Here is a 19,834-nt window from a genome sequence, read left to right on the forward strand (position 1 = left end):
ACATGCTCTTGTTTTGAAGCGTTCAAGCAACATTTAGTCTCCTCCCCCCCACCCCACCCCCCCTCCCCCTCTGCTCAGTGTATCAAAGCAGTGCGTATCGCTTTCTCAGGGCCACGCCCCCTGTGTGCTGTCCTCTGGATGGGCACAGGCTTCTGGGGTTTGTGAAACAGCTCCAACTGTTTCAGCCCCCAACTGTTCCCTCTCTGTCTCTCTCTTTCTGTCTGTCTGGTCCCTTGGACTTTGGTGTTTTGCGAGCAGAAGCCAAACTGTTATATGTTGTGAAATGTTTGGTGTGTGTCCTGCTGGTCTACACCCTCACCTCCGCCCCCTATTATGGTCAATCGCTGCAAACTCCTTCGTTGGTCACCGCTGGGCTGGACGACACTGACTGTTGGACCTGCAGAAAGTGCCAGTGGTTCAGCTTTGTTCTCAGCCATTAAACACATGACCACATAGTGCAGTGTCAGATTTACTTATGCTTACTGAACCTTACATTAAAGTGTACACTCATCATCATTTAACACTCTTTTTTTATTGTTTTATTGTTATTTCAGAAAGTCTTACTAACAGCATTTTATTCATACTGATCAACGCTTTCGTTCAGTTGAGTTCATATTGTCACTTGAGTAAAGATGGTTAATGTGCTTCTCTCTCTCTCTCTCTCTCTCTCTCTCTCTCTCTCTCTCTCTCTCTCTCTCTCTCTTCTTTTGCAGTCCTGGTATCTGGGGAACTGATTTCAATGCTGCAGATACACCGTGGATCTGAGGGGACGTGGATCTGAGATTCAAAATTTTTATGGATTATGGAAAAAAAGATTGTGAACAAGATGCAAGAGGGAAAATAGATAAATATATATGTAGTATTTGTGTGTGTGAGTGCGCGTGTGTGTATATGTACACACACACGCACACACACACTCACAACATATGTGTGTATGTATAGATATTGTATACAGACACATATATGTATAAAGATATATAAAATGCTTCAGTACACTTTTTTGTAAGACTGGGGAAAGAATGTCAGAAGAAATGAAAGAGCTTGAAAGACTATGGATGCATAAGAAGAGAGGACAGAAGAGGGGCGTGGCCTGGGGGGTAAGAACACTGACCTATGGGGGCGGAGTTAACCATGCAGAAAAGACCCCGCCTCGCTTCCCTGGGCTCCTGGAACAGCCCTGCTCCTCACCCTCCCTCTGCTACAGGTGCTGCCTCCTCGTATATGCAAATTAAGTATCCTTTATGTCCTGAACCTGCAGGGAAGGGATGCCCTGGCAGCAGGGTTTAGCGCTAGGACTCTCCACAGGGTCAGAGGTCATCCGCTTCCTCTCTTTTGCTTTTTGTTTTTGTTTTGAATTTTGAATGTGGGTGGAGGTCTGAGGCAATACGGGGGTGGAGACTTCCCCTGGGTCCCCTTCCACGAGGCTCCTCCCCTTACGTTCCCCCGACCCGAAGTGCGACCCTTCATCCTGTTTTATTGACAATCATGTCTTCGTTGTTGTCCAGTGGGGGTTTTAGGGCTTGTTCTGTTTTCCCCTTCTCCGTCGTTCAGAATGGAGTCCACTTTATGGACTTTTTTACATTTCTATTTGGGGTTTTTGTTTGTTTGTTTGTTTGTTTTGCTTTTTTTGTTTTTCTGCAACTGATGAAAAACATTTGTGGTACATTGATGTGTGTTTCACAAGCGCTCTCTCCCTCTCCCCCTCTCTCTCCCTCTATCTCTCTCTCACACACGCAGACACACACACTCTCATTTACACACATGCCAACACAAACAGTGACACATGCGGACTTTTCAGCATTGGCGTGTACTGTTAACAAACACACAAAGTGTTGGACAGACATTTCCTAGCTTTGGCAAAACAGCCATGGGGTTGCAAGGCTGAAACAGCATCGCCCTCTTCTGTGGGCCACTGAAACCTGTGTGTGTGTGTGTGTGTGTGTGTGTGTGTGCGTGTGTGCGCGCACGATTGCATCTGTGTGTGTATGAAATTCACAGACATTGATAGCCTGTTGTCCAACATTTTCCCAGAGAGCATGTTTTTTTATTATTGTAGAGAAGAGACGTGTTCCTGTAAGATGGGTGAGAACAGGTCTGTGGGGTGAGAACAGGTCTGTTGGGTGAGAACAGGTCTGTGGGGTGAGAACAGGTCTGTGGGGTGAGAACAGGTCTGTTGGGTGAGAACAGGTCTGTGGGGTGAGAACAGGTCTGTTGGGTGAGAACAGGTCTGTGGGGTGAGAACAGGTCTGTTGGGTGAGAACAGGTCTGTTGGGTGAGAACAGGTCTGTGGGGTGAGAACAGGTCTGTTGCTGCTCACTCAGTATTGGATGGAGAGAACACTTTGTTTTTTGACGTGTTTAAACTGCATTGGAAATTACAGGCATTGCACTGTTAACATTTGTTTCAGTTTTTAACTTTAACTTTTGTGTTAGCCTAATCATATTAAATGCTGCAAGTCAGGCACATGAGTTTGGGCTGTGGAGAAGTTGAGATCCGATAGGAGCAGCTCTGTGTGACACGCATGTCCCAGCACGGAAAACGCTCCTGTGTGCAAGTGAATTTTACGGAGTTTGATTGTGTTTTGATTCCCCTCATTTGAGAGTGCCCTCTATGAAATATATTGTTTTAAAAAGCCAAACTAAATAAACACACACACATGCACATGCAAATACACACACACACACACACCCACAGGTTCATTTATCTCTGGCAGCAGATTTTTTTTTGTTTGTTTGTTTTTGTTTTCTTGTTGTTTAAGGCAAATCAGCGCTTAAATTGAGAAGAATGTGTATGGTTTGGGTGTGTTGTGAGCAGCTGTAGTTTTTGACAGTTCCCAGCCACTCTGGGTCGGACAGGTAGCCATTCTCTGCCACGTGGGCCGGTGTTGGCCTTCTGTGTCCCAGAATCCTTTGCGTAGGGGATGCCCATGACTGGTGGTATGGGTGGCTAATATCTGTATGTATGGCTTCAGGTTGTTTCCTGTTGCTCAGCTACAGGTATCCTAAGAAATGGCCTTGTTGCAGCACTCTGAGATGTGTTGAGTTAATATAACATCAGGGCTCATGACTCGGCCACCAAATCCAGAATAATCACAAAGCCATGAAAAGTGCCTACGACACTGCAAGAGCTTCTTTGGGGCTTATGTATTATTTGCAGTAGTTTCTGTTGTGAACTGGTTCCACTGTCACCCTCAGTGGCTGTTGTGGAGTGAGCAGGAGTGACCGGGTGTAGCAAAGCCCAACAGAGCTGCACCCAGCGGGGGTTTCCACGTCTGACACTTCCCCAAGGGAACCTGGGGGGGGGGGGGGGGGGGGGGGGGGGGGGGGGGGGGCAGTACAAACACCTCAGCTCCCCCGTTGTCATTTTATCTCTTTGGCATAAGCCACCACATGAGAAAGCCAACACATATCAAAGCCCCAGGGACAGGAAACCCTGGGCAGAGCCCCGCAGCCCCTGGGCGGAGCCCCCGGCCTGACAGGGGGCCGCTAGCCACTCCTTCTGCTTCCTCGCCGTTAGTACGTAGTGCTTAGAACTTCGCATACCAGTTCTGTTTAGTATGAGACCCAAAATACATACAACATGACTTGTGTTGAAGGTGCTGACATAAAAATGATAAAAATCTATATATATGAATTATATATATTAATTGCATGGTGCTTTCTAATGAGAAAATAATAATGAGAATTAAGCTGAAATGACCATCGTATCGTTGAATTGGGCGCATGGCAGATAATCCCAGTACAAGCGCTGAAGCTAAACAACCCCCCCCCCCCCCCCCTTACACTCCCCACCTTCCTGCCCCAGAACTCCCCCAGACTGGTTCTCTACAGTATAATACCCCCAACACCCCCCCCCCCCCATCCCCACTCCAAGGACAGAGTGTGGAGGACTCAGATGGGTTTGTACCTTTGTATTATGACATTGGTTTTGAGTTTTACCCCTCTGAACCACCCCCACCCCGTTTGGACTTTGCACGATGTTTTATATGACACATTATGTGCCTTGCCTTTACTTAAGAACAATAATACCTGATTGAAAATTGTAAATTAATTTTTTTAATGTAACCAAGTGTTGCTAAAGTGAAAAAATTGAAAAAAAAAGAAAAAAAAAGATTTTATGCTGCATGTTTTATTGCTTGTTATAACTCGATTAGGACTCGTAGGTAACGGTGGCTTGAGACGGAACAGACCGGCTTGTTTTCCCTTTTGATAGGTATGATAGTTTTTTCATTGCATGATTTCCTTGCTGCGTTTATTTCTGTTTTTTGGCCCTCTCCTTCTGTGGCCACACACACAAGCTGCTCTCTCTGGTTCAGCTCTATCACACGCTCATGCTGTTTCCCCATGGAGGTCACTTCCTTCAAATGATTTAGAAGATATGAGTTTCTGATGGACAGGAAAATGAATGACCAGATACGGCAATGATAGTGGAGATGAAGGCTTGGGAGAGGCAGGACGTGGGAAGCTGGATGCCGCCTGCATCACCACCAGCTCCCACAGCATTGTGAGGGTCGGAGAAAGAGGAGGAGAAGGCTGAGATGGTGTGGAGAAACATCACAGGAGATGCTGTCTGAAATTTTTTGACGATTGAATGGGAGATGAATGAACCCAGGTGCCATGGATGGAAACATCTGATCTTGATGGAACAGTAGCTCCTTTTAAACTAAAGCGTAGTTTAAAGCTTAGTATGTGAAGTGTTGCAGAACTGGTTTGTTGATATTTCTATTTTCCACATTCTAGACACTTTTATCCACTGCGATTTACAATTCCAAGTATGTTATTGAGATGGGTGGGTGTAGTGTGAGGAACCTTGGTACCTTGGTATAGCGTTGAGCACTTGTGTGGATGGGGTTTGAGTCCCAGTGCCCTATGGATACATGGCGGTGTTGGTACCCACTACACTAAACCAACCATATTGGTGTTTCTGCGACTGGTTCCTGCTGAAGGACAGAGGTCCTACAGAGTGGCACTTCGTTCCAAGTTTCTATGATTCTTGCAGCTTTGGCGGTTGTATGTGACCTGTTCCTGTGATCCTAGTGAATTTGTAGGGCTTCAATATGTAGGGGATGCCATCCTCTGGTGGATAACCCAGCAGGTCTCTCAACGGCGCTTCAGCTGGTGTTCCCAGTGCCCTTCTGCACGTCCCGCTGCACTCTGGTTTGTCACATTTAGTTTTAATCTTCTCCGTGGTTTCCAGATTCAGACGTTCGGTCCAGAACTTTGGAGCTACGGCTTGACGAGTTCCAGGACACTGGCTGTAATGGAGTGTTTAGATAATGTGGTCTGTACTCTGTGACCTCAATGATCAGTGATTAGACAGCTTTTGATAACAGTCTCCTAAGTATTCACCCTCCATGTTTTTGGTTGTTTATAATATTTACCATGTTAAGAAGGTGTCAAAAGCCATGTATAGTTAAAGACTTTCAAATTGCCCAGTAATCACTGATTTGACATTTCTAGTAAATGTGTTTAAATACTCCAAGATGTTTTGGTACACTTGCTTTATTTTATTAGCTAGACTTTAGAAAAAAGTAATTTATAATTTCGCACTGCGTAGCGTAAGGGGAGTGTGTTGAATGAAACCGGAGTGTTTTTCTCAGCAGGGACAGAAATGTCCTAGGTTCTGTTCAGTGCTGTTTCTGCAAATGCTGGTAGCTATTAAGATTTGCTGGTATCTAGTTTTTAAAAATAAATAAATGTTAAAAAAAACAAGGAAATGTCAGAACGAGAGGTATTGTTTACATGATGCCCGTGGTTGAGATCTTGACGCATGCTGTTTACGAGCACTGGCACATGGGGGCGCTGTAACTAAAGCCATTCCATCAAACCCACACAATCCACACGTCTAAGAAAAAGTGCTGTTGTCATTCAGCAAGCGATTCCCTTTGTTTATTGAGCAGGACTGGTGGTAGAACTGGGGTCTGCCCTGGGGGGCAGGAGGGCGGTCCAACCAGGCTGGGTCCAGCGTGGCTGGGTCCAACGTGGCTGGGTCCAGCGTGGCTGGGTCCAACGTGGCTGGGTCCAGCGTGGCTGGGTCCAGCGTGGCTGGGTCCAACGTGGCCGGGTCCAGCGTGGCCGGGTCCAGCGTGGCTGGGTCCAACGTGGCTGGGTCCAACGTCGCTGGGTCCAGCATGGCTGGGTTTAACGTGACTGGGTCCAACCTGGTTGGGTCCAGCATGGCTGGGTTTAACGTGGCTGGGTTTAACGTGGCTGGGTTTAACGTGGCTGGGTCCAACATGTAAACACAATTCTTCTCCCTTGTCCTAGTGACCTGGCACAGGTCTGACTGCACCATTGTTAATTCACTGGATGGCAGTGCTAAGCAATACATTGGATACAACTAACTTTATGCAAAACAATCGTTTCCAAATCGTTCTGAACTCGAAGACAAACCGCCATAACACTGGAGTTGGACACCACAAACCCAGACAGCGAGCATGAGATGTTAAAGCCACGGTCCACCACGCGTTTTTAGCCCTGTCTTCTCTGGCCAGCGTTAAATGCTGACCTGGGCAGCCAGCACCTGCCCCCTCCACCTGCCCCCACCACCTGCCCTACCACCTGGCCTGTGAAGATTTGCACTGTTCCATTCACCTAATTGAAGCTGTTCACCCCCTGGCCGGAGTGCCAGCGCCCTCTGGTGGGGACAGTAGCCCAACGCCAACAGTGAGACCCTGTCAGAAGGTCTACAAGCACGCTGTCTGCTTTCATTTAGTCTCCTTCTGTGTTTGCTTCTCGTATTGTGCGCTCAGACAGAAACGCTTCATTAGGCCAGAGGTCTTGGTAACCCCATATGTAGTTCTTAAAGAGGCCACAGGTGATGGTTGAACTTATTATAACATTTTGATTATGTATTTGAGCTGGTGCATGTAAAAAAAAAATTAAAATAACAAAAAAAAAAACCCTAATATTTTATTTTAAACCCCTTGACTAATATTTTTATAGAACAGTAATCACGATTGTTATGCATATTGATGAAATGTTACATTTTGAACACATTATCTTGTGTATAAATGCTTACCGTATATACCTAGTGAGGAAAAGAGCAAAAATGTACAGAGAAATGTCTTTTTGTATAAGAAAGTATGTGTGTGTGTGTGTGTGTGTGTGTGTGTGTTTGTTTGGGTTTAGTTGTCATAAGCTTGTGGCCTAGCCACAGAACCTCCTCGCGCTCTCCTTCTAAAGGATTTCCTCCTGACAGTGGAAGCATAGACCCTCAACCATAAGCCTCCTGAGAGGGAACCTGTCTTCAGGTGGCCTGGACACCCGAGCTGGTGAACCTTCATCCTCGCTCGTAGACACGTTAACCTGGGCCTCAGTTAGCATGGAGGTCATGCGCAGACTCCGCCCCCTCACTCTCCCTCTCCTTCGCCATTGGTTGAAAAACATGCACTTCGTTTGTAAGTCACTATTGTCATGCGAGCTTTGATATCTTAACACACTTTGTTTCCTTTCCTTCTTTTTAAATGATTGCACTAGATAACCTGATATTGATATTGTGTCTAAGAATTTATTTTTAAAGATGTGTTTCTCTAAAAACATTTCCATTGGTCAACCTTAGAGATGTGTGATGGAAATTGACTCTAGAAGAGAATACTGTGGAGACACACAGAGAGACAAAATGGCTGCTTTGAGAGTATCCTGTTTGGTTTGTTAGTTTTTTTTATGTTGTCCATCAGCATTAAATGAATCATAGTTTTCCATCTGGAGGTTTTGGACTGTGTTTGAGACCTCAGTCAGCAACTTGGCAGACCAAGGTCTTGTTTTGTAGTTTAATGTGTATGGACAGATCGTAAATGTGATTAGCAGGAATCCAAGCACGACTCTGACCTGAGTTCTGTGGTCCCTCCCAGCGCTGAGCTGAATGGTGACAGAGCCCAGCTCAAGAATGCACTGCTCTGGTTCTTTGGAAGTATCATTTGACCCCTCGCGTAATCTGATATGCTGCGTCCCCCATGTGGCTATGGTCTCAGTGTTTGGAGGATGAGATTAGTACTGTATGGTATTATGTATTATCAATAAATATGCACTATAGCAACACAGTGAGCAGAGGAAGAGACATCTCTCAAGTACTGGCACTTTTAAAGTTAGTCATGTGTAGCTAAAGTAGTTCAACTGACAGTAATGGGCATAAAATGCAATGTATTCCACTCTTTTCCTCTGACGAGTGTAAAGGTATTTCATGATTTGTTATTTTCTTGGCCAATGCAAATTTGGACGCCTACAGCCCAGTCGTTGGCTGAGGACATCTGCAGGTTAGTGGACACAAAGCTTGAGCTAGTGGCTTTCAGTTGGACACAGTTCTGTCAAAGCTTTTTTGGGAGGGTTTTTTAGTTGTTTTGTTTTCCATGGTCTGGGTCGACTCAAACCTGCTGGTACGAGAAGCCTTGTGTGAGTGAGACAGCAAACCTCTGCAGATCCTCCGATTCCTTCCTTTCTTCATACGTAAGGGCTGGACAATTTATTCAGGGTAGAGTCTCTGGCGTTTGGTCTCTGACTTTTTATTACTGACTTTACCTTTTTATGCAAACACTTCAAAGATGGTGGGGGGTGTCTGGGCTTAGTATAAGATGAACAGAAGAAATTGAGATGTTCCTGGACGCAGAAGGAGCCCAGCGTTCTCCAGCAACACGCCTGCTCTGATGGCACTTCAGAAAGGCCTTTCGCTCAGTTCAGTGACTGGGGTTAAAGAAATACAAATTGGTTCTTTGAGTGTAGCACCAACAATCCAAAGTAAATGAATTAAAATGTTGAATCAATATTGCAAAATTGATTTAGTGTGTGTGACCCTGAGTGTGTTCTGGGTTTGCATCACTCCACTGGAGTGATGTGGGGTTAGCACAGGGGGTCAGGAGGTTGCTGGGCAACCCACCACATCCAGGCTTTCACAGTGGAACCTTCATTCATGTCCACACACACACCAATGAAACAGTTCAGCATGGATTTTCTAATCAAGGGTCATTTCTGTAACCAAATTCTCAGAACAAGGGTGAATGTCGTAGATCTGGCTAATGCGTGCTCCTGCGTTCGGCTGTAAGTCTGGAGCAGGAGCTCGGGGGAACGTGTTGTCCTCTGCGTGTCGGGGGTTCACATCTCCAAGCTCTCTCTCGCAGGCCCTCGGACCAGGTAGCCGCGCACGCTTCAGTGCGTTTCAGCCGCACGTTCGCCCGCTCAGCGTGCCTGACACCGTTTACACAGACTCCAGACACCCACCTAGAGGTGGTGGCAGAAGGCCACAAAGCCACTTCCTGATTCTTCTTGCTATGACATCATTTCTCATGACCAATCAGATTGTGTTTTTATTTACCCATTGTTCCTCTCAAGAAACCAGCAGGAGAAGGCAGGTGTAGTTCCGTAGAGGAGAATAGAGGAGAAATACCCAAAGCCCTGCCCCAGGTTTTACATGCAGTGCCTGACGCTCCTCAGTGCTCTGCTGTGTTCGGGCCGGCCTCCTCCGGACGGTCCCGCTCGACGTGCGGCTGCTCCCTTCTCCTCGTCCGGAGAGCCAGATTGACCCGCGCCTCTTAAAACTACAGCGTGACTGGTGCAATACACACACCTCGACCAGTCTTGAAGAATGTGGTGGTGTTGTCGTTTGGTTGGTGCCGCTGTCTGTCGTGAGCCAGGCCTTGAGAGGGATGGAAGCGTTCCTCCGACGGGCCCTTGGGTGCCTGCTAGTTATTGTCTCTGTTGAAAGGGGTGAATAGCCATGTAAATGCTTTGCAGTTATGCAATCTTTTTTTGATAATATTATCAACTATATAATGCCAAAACACTCTGAAGCTCTGTCTGTTTTACTAATGGGGTCATTCAGAGATTTAAAAATGTGCTGATCTCCAACACATTACTGCGTGACATCTAATCTGGATTATCACACAATCCCCATCACAATCATCTGATTTGTTTCACTCTTCTTGGTTGCCTGTTATTGTGTTAAGTTTCAATGTGTAAAGGATTCTCTTGTTTTTAAAGCATGCCGTTTCTTCTCTGGAGGTTAACGCGATGGTAACAGGGAGATGGTTGAAATGTTTCTCAGAGAACATTCTTATGCAGTGTTCAATTTCAAGGGTTTTTTCGTTGTAGTTTTGGTTTTTTGGTTTTTTCTCTCATTATTCTTTGCAGATATTACCGTAGTAGTTATGCATTATCCACTTTGCTTGCTGCATAGACACACACTTCACACCAGGAAAGAGCACGTGGATGTTTAGTTCACAGCAACACAAACCTGACACGTTCTAATAACGCAGTTCATTTCATTTTTGACACTTTTTTCCCTGTGTTTCTTTGTTCGCTTTTATTTTGAAACTCTTGCGAAATTGTATTAGCAAAATTCAGTAATCATTTTCCAGCTAACTATAATTTTTTTAACTTGTTCTCATACCCAAAAACAAAGAAATAAGGCTAAATTCACCATGCGTCTTTGAACTGGTGCAAGAGGACATGTACAGCTTTGACAATATTTCATCATAACATTGTATTCCGCCATTGCTGTTCGCAAAAATTTGCTCATGAATACAGTACTGGAAGTGAGTATGTTTCTCTATGCAAAAAAAGTATAAAAATGAATAAACAAAGCTATGCTACAACTCAGAAATCCTGTCTGTGTGTGTGTGCATGTGTGTTCTCACGTTAAAAAATGCCAGATTGTACCCAGGTGCGCTTGTGTGCCAGCACCCCTGTGAGTGTTGTAGTTGACGTACAGTCTTCCTGTAGCTGTACGCCGTGTCTGCGTGTAGACCACAGCCGTGCGTCCACGCCGGCTCTGAGAGCAGATGGACCTGTCCGAGTCCCTGTGGAGGTCCCTTCCAGTCTTTCTCTTCCCTCTCACGGACCATGAGGCACCAGTATCACACAGCTACTCGCCACATCGTGGCAGCATATTTCTAGAGGCAATGGTGCATAAAATGGCCACTGACTAAACACCCAAGGCAGCAGGAGAAGAGTTTAAGAGAGGTTTGTCACAATGACATACCACCGCTGTTTTAGACTCGAACGTACTCATTAGACATGAAAATTAAAATGCTAATTAATTATGCCGTTTTTGCAGCCAGTGCTGGCAATGAAGGATTGTGGAAGAATATGAATTATTCAGAATACAGGTAGATTGTTATAAACCAATTAAATTTCATTGCTTTGGTTTGAGATGTTCTCCCATGATTTGTAGGTTAACTCCACAAGCTACAGCTAAGAATGGAACAACTTGTGTCTTTAAATCCAACATTGCTGGACTTTTTAAACGATTTTTCCAATTCTTCGAGAACAAGCTAGATGGTACACATGAAATGAAATGAAAGAGCAGAAGTTGGACCGTGTTGGAGTATTTTTACTTCAGAGTTGGCCGCTGCGCTGAGCACACCTGACTCCAATCACACAGCGATCCATTACCCCAGATATAAGGGTGCTGGAGCTAGTGTCGGAAAAATACAACTTGAGACTTTGGAAAGGAAGTGAAGTTTTATTTCATTTTAATGATTCATATTAGCTGGAGCCAGCAGGAGGTTTTATGTGCGACAGCAGCGTGTTGTGCAGGGCTGTGTGTGTTGAGAGGGAGTGTGTGCAGGTCTGTGTGTGTTGAGAGGGAGTGTGTGCAGGTCTGTGTGTGTTGAGAAGGAGTTTGTGCAGGTCTGTGTGTTGGGAGGTAGTGTGTGCAGGTCTGTGTGTTGAGAGGGAGTGTGTGCAGGTCTGTTGAGAGGGAGTGTGTGCAGGTCTGTGTGTTGAGAGGGAGTGTGTGCAGGGCTGTGTGTGTTGAGAAGGAGTGTTTGCAGGGCTGTGTGTGTTGAGAGGGAGTGTGTGAAGGTCTGTGTGTTGAGAGGGAGTGTGTGCAGGTCTGTGTGTGTTGAGAGGGAGTGTGTGCAGGTCTGTGTGTTGAGAGGGAGTGTGTGCAGGTCTGTGTGTGGAGAGGGAGTGTGTGCAGGTCTGTGTGTGTTGAGAGGGAGTGTGCAGGTCTGTGTGTGTTGAGAGGGAGTTTGTGCACGTCTGTGTGTTGGGAGGGAGTGTGCATGTCTGTGTGTTGGGAGGGAGTGTGCAGGTCTGTGTGTGTTGAGAGGGAGTGTGTGCAGGTCTGTGTGTTGAGAGGGAGTGTGTGCAGGTCTGTGTGTTGAGAGGGAGTGTGTGCAGGTCTGTGTGTGTTGAGAGGGAGTGTGTGCAGGTCTGTGTGTGTTGAGAGGGAGTGTGTGCAGGTCTGTGTGTTGAGAGGGAGTGTGTGCACGTCTGTGTGTTGAGAGGGAGTGTGCAGGTCTGTGTGTGTTGAGAGGGAGTGTGTGCAGGTCTGTGTGTTGAGAGGGAGTGTGTGCACGTCTGTGTGTTGAGAGGGAGTGTGTGCAGGTCTGTGTGTGTTGAGAGGGAGTGTGTGCAGGTCTGTGTGTTGAGAGGGAGTGTGTGCAGGTCTGTGTGTTGAGAGGGAGTGTGCAGGTCTGTGTGTGTTGAGAGGGAGTGTGCAGGTCTGTGTGTTGAGAGGGAGTGTGTGCACGTCTGTGTGTTGAGAGGGAGTGTGTGCAGGTCTGTGTGTGTTGAGAGGGAGTGTGTGCAGGTCTGTGTGTGTTGAGAGGGAGTGTGTGCAGGTCTGTGTGTGTTGAGAGGGAGTGTGTGCAGGTCTGTGTGTTGAGAGGGAGTGTGCAGGTCTGTGTGTTAAGAGGGAATGTGCAGGTCTGTGTGTTGAGAGGGAGTTTGTGCAGGTCTGTGTGTGTTGAGAGGGAGTGTGCAGGTCTGTGTGTTAAGAGGGAATGTGCAGGTCTGTGTGTGTTGAGAGGGAGTGTGTGCAGGTCTGTGTGTGTTGAGAGGGAGTGTGTGCAGGTCTGTGTGTGTTGAGAGGGAGTGTGTGCAGGTCTGTGTGTTGAGAGGGAGTGTGTGCAGGTCTGTGTGTGTTGAGAGGGAGTGTGTGCAGGTCTGTGTGTGTTGAGAGGGAGTGTGTGCAGGTCTGTGTGTTGAGAGGGAGTGTGTGCAGGTCTGTGTGTGTTGAGAGGGAGTGTGTGCAGGTCTGTGTGTTGAGAGGGAGTGTGTGCAGGTCTGTGTGTGTTGAGAGGGAGTGTGTGCAGGGCTGTGTGTTGAGAAGGATTGTGTGCAGGTCTGTGTGTTGAGAGGGAGTGTGTGCAGGTCTGTGTGTGTTGAGAGGGAGTGTGTGCAGGGCTGTGTGTTGAGAGGGAGTGTGTGCAGGGCTGTGTGTTGAGAGGGAGTGTGTGCAGGTCTGTGTGTTGAGAGGGAGTGTGTGTAGGTCTGTGTGTGTTGAGAGGGAGTGTGTGCAGGGCTGTGTGTTGAGAGGGATTGTGTGCAGGTCTGTGTGTTGAGAGGGAGTGTGTGCAGGTCTGTGTGTGTTGAGAGGGTCAGCGTGAAATGTGTTGACCTACTGGAGTTTAGCCATGAGGCTCACACAGACCCCAACACATAAAGCCTGCAGACCTGACACTTTGAGCTGGTCTTCACTAACAGCAAACACTTTCTCCATCTCTCCATCTCTTTCGCTCTACACATGACATTTGCTTCTAACCAAAACGTAATGGACCCTGTGTGCCATCTAAGACTCGTGCGAGAAGATTGGACTCAGGAGGAAAAAAAAGCCATGCGTCATCTGGGGGTGACGGTTAACAGGATTAGTGCAGAGGGAGTTTCTAAAACACATGCACTCTCACCAGCATGCACCGGTCTTCACGCAGCTCAGGCGTGCTGCATGAATCTCTGCCCAGGACTGAGGTTTTAATTACAGCCGTAGAGGACATTTGTGTCCTCGTCCATGCCAGGAGCGGCACCTGGAGCTCCATGGTACCCTGCACACTGGGGACACGGCGTGAAGTTTAGGACAAAGTCTGTTGTTTTGGATAATGGAAAGGTGAGTATTGAGTAACTTTATAGTTTCTCCTTGATTTGTAAAGGACAGGAACACCTGAATCTGTTCTTCTAAGTCTATAGCCATAATGTTTTAATAAAGAACAGATATTTAAGCAAGTGGCAGTGAGAAATAATGAGACTTTGTAATTCTGCAACAATACAAAATCCATAAGCAGTGTTATTCTTTTAATTCTTAAATTTTTTTTTAGTTTGATAATAATTATTATTGGCCTGTGTAAGAGGTACTTTCTCCAATCTAAATACATTTTACCTTTTTAAAGGCAATAATATATAATAAGTAATAATATTAAAGTTATAGCTTGTGAGAGTTCATCTTTTTCTTGGCGGGTGGAGAACTCACGTGGTGTCAGCAGGGAACAGGTGGAGCTTGAGATACGTCCTCAGGCCCCACACGGCTCTGCTCCAGTGACATCACCAACCCAGAAGGTCTTCAGAAGGTGCCGTGCTCCTCCGTTGAGCTCACCACCACGTCTGAACCAGCAGCTCTCAGCTGACCTTTCCCCCCTTCATCTGCATGAACCACCAGACCAGACGATAAGATCTAATGGCCCTGCGTACGAAATGCTCAGTGGGAGGAGTCAGGACACCCACCACCATGCTGCTGCCAATCACCGTGAGCCCAGACACTCGCCAACCACGTGGCCACGCCCACTACGCCCGTCCAGCTCCACCCAGAACTGCTGCAGCCTTCAAGGCTACTGTGGGAAAAGTCCAGGAATACAACTCCTGCTTAAAAGCCTCCGTCATCTACCCGTACGCAGCTGAAGTCTTTTTCATTCTTAAGTCGCCTATCATTAAATGTAAACCCTTAGTAAAGTACCATAGCTGTTAGTAGTAGTGGACCATAACGTCGGTAGTTATTGTTGGAGATTTCATGCCCAAATGAACAATAAGGTAAACAAATTGTAATTACACAAACTGGAAGCTTGTTATTGCGTTGTAGCAATGAAGGCCCCACAGAGCCTCTGTTTAACTGGGAGTTTTACGATACACTTACCAAAGTATCAGTAGCCTGTAAAAGTCAACGCTGGATTTTACCTTTGTGGGGGGTGGGGGGGTCTCAGTGACCTCACCAGAGAAAACTAAAGGTTTGTCTCCACACTCCAGATTGTACTCATACAGTATGAAGTCGACAATATTGCCATGAGTCCTAATGAGAGGAGTGAGGAGGTGGGCTCTAAATATACGGCCAGGGTCCTTCCTTTGCTAATCCCTGTACTTGGGGGTGGTACACAGCTGGGTTGGTTTTTGATTACCTGTATTTAGACTTTTCAGCTTCCGAAGTTTCAGCGTTTTTTCCCCTCTTCTCTAGATTGTGTACTTACATGCTGCGTTTATGAATTTAATATCTCAATTTACAGGAGGCGATGGGAAGCCCTTGTAAAAGCAGTAATGGACTCCAGATGTCTGCACAAAGGACCGCAGATCCCCAGGGCCCCCAGTCGTGTGCCCACCACACGGAACGTTCTGGAAGAAAGTGCTGTCTTTTGCGTTATGAAAATGACCCAAGCTTGTTAGCAGCCACCTGGCGTGTTCGCTGGCTCTGCGACTTGTTCAGATATCATCATCAGGTCCCCGTGGCGTCTCTGCAGTGCGGGCACAAATGTTGTGGAACCTCTAAAGCACCGTCCATGTGCACATGTGCGTGGCAGTTGGCTCATTCATACATGGAGCTAGACTGTGCACAGACGACTGAGAGAGGCTGAACTGTTTAAATGCAGAAGGCCCCAAAGCCATAATCAACGAGCAGAGGTGAGATGTGGATTACAGCTGATCTCGGTTCAGTGAGTGCCGGTGCATTAACAGTGTGATCTGGTCACCGTTCTGTGTGAAACATCATGGTTTTTCTGCTGAACTTGTTATTTTGTAATGTGGTTCTGTCTCATAGGTCTGCCGAGTTATCACCCTAACTCCATTCAAAGTTAGATTTAGATTCAGTGAGAGAGATTCAGAATGGGGGATAGAGAGAGAGTTTTGGTCTCTGTCTCCCAGACGCAGGCAGAGAAACATTGGGGTGCAGTGGGGTTCAATGTGTACAGTGGAGTGTAGTGGGGTACAGTGTGTACAGTGGGGTGTAGTTTGATACATTGAGTGTAGTGGTGAGCAGTGTGGTGTAGTGGGGTACAGTGGATGTAGTGGTGTGTAGTGGGGTGTAGTGTGGTACAGTTGGGTACAGTGGGGTGTAGTGGAGTGTAGTGGGTGTAGTGTGGTACAGTGGGGTGTAGTTGGGTACAGTGGGGTGTAGTGGAGTGTAGTGGGGTACAGTGGGGTGTAGTGGGGTACAGTGGAGTGTAGTGGAGTGTAGTGGGGTACAGTGTGGTGTATTGGGGTACAGTGGATGTAGTGATGTGCAGTGTGGTGTAGTGGGGTACAGTGGGGTGTAGTGGAGTGTAGTGTGGTACAGTTGGGTATAGTGGGGTGTAGTGGAGTGTAGTGGGTGTAGTGTGGTACAGTGGGGTATAGTGGAGTGTAGTGGGTGTTGTGGGGTACAGTGGGGTGTAGTGGGGTACAGTGCAGTGTAGTGGGGTACAGTGGGTGTAGTGGATGCAGTGGGGTGTAGTGGGGTACAGTGCAGTGTAGTGGGGTACAGTGGGTGTAGTGGATGCAGTGGGGTGTAGTGGGGTACAGTGCAGTGTAGTTAGGTACAGTGGGTGTAGTGGATGCAGTGGGGTGTAGTGGGGTACAGTGGGGTGTAGTGGGGAACAGTGGGGTGTAGTGGGGTACAGTGGGTGTAGTGGATGCTGTGGGGTGTAGTGGAGTACAGTGGAGTGTAGTGGGGTACAGTGCAGTGTAGTTGGGTACAGTGGGTGTAGTGGATGCAGTGGGGTGTAGTGGGGTACAGTGGGGTGTAGTGGGGAACAGTGGGGTGTAGTGGGGTACAGTGGGTGTAGTGGATGCTGTGGGGTGTAGTGGAGTACAGTGGGGTGTAGTGGGGTACAGTGCAGTGTAGTTGGGTACAGTGGGTGTAGTGGATGCAGTGGGGTGTAGTGGGGTACAGTGGGGTGTAGTGGGGAACAGTGGGGTGTAGTGGGGTATTGTGGGTCAAAACGAGAGGTTCCCACCCAAGTCCTGCATTGCTCTGCATTCCTGGAATCATTTCAGCTACAGAAACTGAAACCCTCTGTTTGACTAATGAATCCTGGCACGAGCCCACTGTGAGTTAATGCTCACATCTGTATTATAGTGCAAAAGTTAATGAGAGTATGAAAGCAGTGAGATTGCTTGTAAAGCCCAGTAACTGGAATCATACACACACGCAATGTATGTTGTATTTTAATATGTCCATGACCAAGTTATTCCTTCAGTTATTTTAGTAGAGTACATATTTGATAGAGTTAAAAGAACTGGTTGAGCTGTAAACCTATTTTTGCGCTTTTAAAATGTTTGCTTCAGCAGTAGTAGCAATTTTTTTTACCATAGTGTTCAGACTTTTTCCTTGTTGTAATTGACAGTGGGTCTGACACTGTGATGATGACAGGAATGTCTCTCTCAGGGTGAACTGCTAGTCTAGGGGGGAACTTTTGACCTAGGCTAGGCACATTTCTAATGACCATAAATGCCAGACAGCAAACCTTAACATGAACCACAACATGAATCCCCCTAGTGGCCACTACAAATAATGACATGAATTAGGTGTGGAATTAGCGTTACATTTACTTTTAGTTCACCAAGGGAATTCTACGTTTTACTGAACATATATTTGAACAGTATATGGAAAAGATTCTGTGCAAAATCTGTGGTTTGCCGTCATTTTCCCCAAGCTGGCAGGGTGCCTGGCTCCTCTGTTATAGGCCGGTCACTTTCATCTCCTCGCCCTTCTCCGGGTCCATGGCTTTGTTGTCGTATGTGTGGACCATCTCCTCTGTCTGCTCTTCAGTCCTACTCATTGACAAAGACAAAGCTGTGTTGACACCTGCCTTGTGGGTAACCAGCGGCTCTTGTTGAGAAGACGACTGGGCTTGAAACTGGATCTGCTCAAACTGGCTGCTAGTCACTGCAGACTGAGCTTAGACCAGAGAAGACACAGACAGAGACACAGACAGTAGCACAGACAGTAGCACAGACACACAGAGACAGACAGAGACACAGACACAAACACAGGCACAAGCACAGACAGAGACACAGACACAAACACAGGCACAAGCACAGACAGAGACACAGACACAAACACAGAAACAAGCACAGACACAAAGACAGACACAGACAGAGACACAGACATGCCTCGGGGCTCTAATGTCTGGCTTCATTTGATATCTGCACTACTGAGACCTTGGACAGCAGCCTATCTGAACATGTGCAAAGATAAAGTTACATCACGTCCCATAAGAGGCCGTAAAAGCTTCACAACATCATAAACATTAGGTCATCATTCACTGCAGCGTGTTTGCTCCTATCCTGCTGCCTGAGTCCAGAAATAAAAGTGTCATGTTAGAGTTCTAAAATCACACAAACCACAAAAACTACAATGTGCCATTGAGACAATTCCCATGATCAATCAGCCTCTACTGTCAAAAAGCTTTATGTATTTCTCTTCTTGTGTGCTTCTGTAACAAACACATTTATACGTTACCACGTTTTTAAGTTTTTACAGGTTACCTGTGTTTCTTGAAAAAGATCCTTTTAATGATGAGGATGGTGAAGATGATGAAGAGGAAGCCAACCACAGCGGTCAGTCCAACCAACAAGGGCTGCATTGCGGGTTTCTCCTGCACTTCTGTCCTCAGACTGCCTGTGTGGAGGATCGTTCATCTCATCACCGTGACACCACCACCCCCACCCTGTTCTCCAGACCCCACTTCCACTCCACGGTTTGAATGTAGCTGCTGGCAGGTGGGGTTGAGGAGAACTAACCCATCTAACTGGGACAGGGAATGATACCCACACTGGGTGTTGCAGCTACTGTTTAGTTTGCTTGTTTATCAAGTTTCCCATTAATGAGAATTTCCAGAAATCCGGAACGGAAAAGATCAAGAACAAAGAAAATGTTTTTCGTTTTACTCACCAGTTTTTGCCTGGCAAATGTAAACAGACAGCAAAAGGCAAGCAAGCGTGTTCCTGAGATTACACATTTAAAGTCTGTGCTCTGCAAAGTGTGTGCTCCATAAAGTTTGTCCTCCGTAAAGTGTGTTCCTGACTTATTGCTTGTCTTCACTGACATGCCAGTAAATGACTCTTTCGTCAAAGACCAAAGTACAGTTAGAATTAGTGAAATAACAAGTTTGCAATATCACTGACACATCCGCTCTGAGTTAATCTGATAGAATTCCTTGGACTTGTGCTGTAAAGATAAAACACTTTTTTTAGTGCCATAGATTAAAGTTGAGTATAAATATATGCTGACTAAACCAACTGAGATACAGATTGTGCACATTTTATCTTGGGGGCTTTCGTCCGTGTTGCATTCAAGAATACAAATACAAGTGCGATTTCCGATTATTTCAAGGCTCATTAGCATAGAAATGGATTTCAGAGTTTATTAGGGTGGTGGATAGATGAAGTTCAGAAAATAAAAGTCCTCGCCAGGACTTTGTTCCAACGGGCCTAAATTTGTCAGTTAGCCCAATCTACCAGGTGGAATTAATTAGTGAAATCAAGTGCGTGAGACAAAATCATAGCAGAACATTTAAATCCTGAATTTATACACCATAAACCTTATGAGCTGCATAAACCTGCCAGAAATGTGCTGTAAGTGATTAAGGTCTCTGTCGGCTTTGGAGTTCAGAGCTATAAAGCCAGTGAGATGGAGCCCAGGCTGAGAAATATGTTTGTGCGTGACTGTCAGACTGCACATGGGCAGGGAGGTGTATGGTCATGTGACCCCGGGGTCCCAGACAGACCCCCACAGTGCTCTACTGCCTTTTGCTCCAGATTCAGAAGCATCTCTTCATCCTGGAGAGCATGAATGTGATATGTCAGGTGTGTTACGTCAGCAGTGGTGCTGAAATAAGCAGGACAGGTCGGACACTTGGACACCAGGTTTGTGTGGTGAGCAT

General features: G+C 46.5%; 2 protein-coding genes and 1 long non-coding RNA gene across 8 annotated transcripts in view; 2 read left to right on the forward strand and 1 right to left on the reverse strand.

The window, feature by feature from the left end:
• The window catches only part of nfic (nuclear factor I/C), a 107,697-nt gene extending 104,398 nt beyond the window's left edge, over window positions 1-3,299 (forward strand). For all 6 annotated transcript variants that reach the window (XM_077004261.1, XM_077004260.1, XM_077004263.1 and 3 more), the window contains one exon: window positions 714-3,299. In XM_077004261.1, coding sequence (XP_076860376.1) covers window positions 714-734 — 21 coding nt within the window. In that variant the 3' untranslated portion in view covers window positions 735-3,299. The remainder of the gene's footprint in view (window positions 1-713) is intronic.
• A 9,766-nt stretch (window positions 3,300-13,065) lies between these two features.
• On the forward strand, window positions 13,066-18,963 carry LOC143513163 (uncharacterized). The gene is made up of 4 exons (XR_013130598.1): window positions 13,066-13,821; window positions 14,175-14,594; window positions 15,203-15,593; window positions 18,424-18,963. It is a non-coding gene; the product is annotated as an uncharacterized LOC143513163 (long non-coding RNA).
• smim24 (small integral membrane protein 24) lies at window positions 17,151-18,998 on the reverse strand. Its single transcript, XM_077004266.1, has 3 exons — window positions 18,844-18,998; window positions 18,438-18,570; window positions 17,151-17,720 (listed from the first exon to the last, which is right to left on the reverse strand). The coding sequence occupies exons 1-3, from the start codon at window positions 18,908-18,910 to the stop codon at window positions 17,627-17,629; spliced, it is 294 nt and encodes a 97-aa protein (XP_076860381.1). The 5' UTR covers window positions 18,911-18,998; the 3' UTR covers window positions 17,151-17,626.
• Window positions 18,999-19,834: the final 836 nt, after the last annotated feature.

This window comes from Brachyhypopomus gauderio, chromosome 4 (genome assembly GCF_052324685.1).
Source record: "Brachyhypopomus gauderio isolate BG-103 chromosome 4, BGAUD_0.2, whole genome shotgun sequence".
In the NCBI taxonomy this organism is placed as follows: Eukaryota; Metazoa; Chordata; class Actinopteri; order Gymnotiformes; family Hypopomidae; genus Brachyhypopomus; species Brachyhypopomus gauderio.

Coding starts and splice junctions, on each gene's coding strand:
- smim24 (XM_077004266.1), bottom strand. CDS start 18,910: ATGTGTAATCTCAGGAACACGCTTGCTTGCCTTTTGCTGTCTGTTTAC. Junction 18,571..18,843: donor CATTTGCCAGGCAAAAACTG/GTGAGTAAAACG, acceptor TCCTCCACACAG/GCAGTCTGAGGACAGAAGTG. Junction 17,721..18,437: donor ATCTTTTTCAAGAAACACAG/GTAACCTGTAAA, acceptor GTCAATGAGTAG/GACTGAAGAGCAGACAGAGG.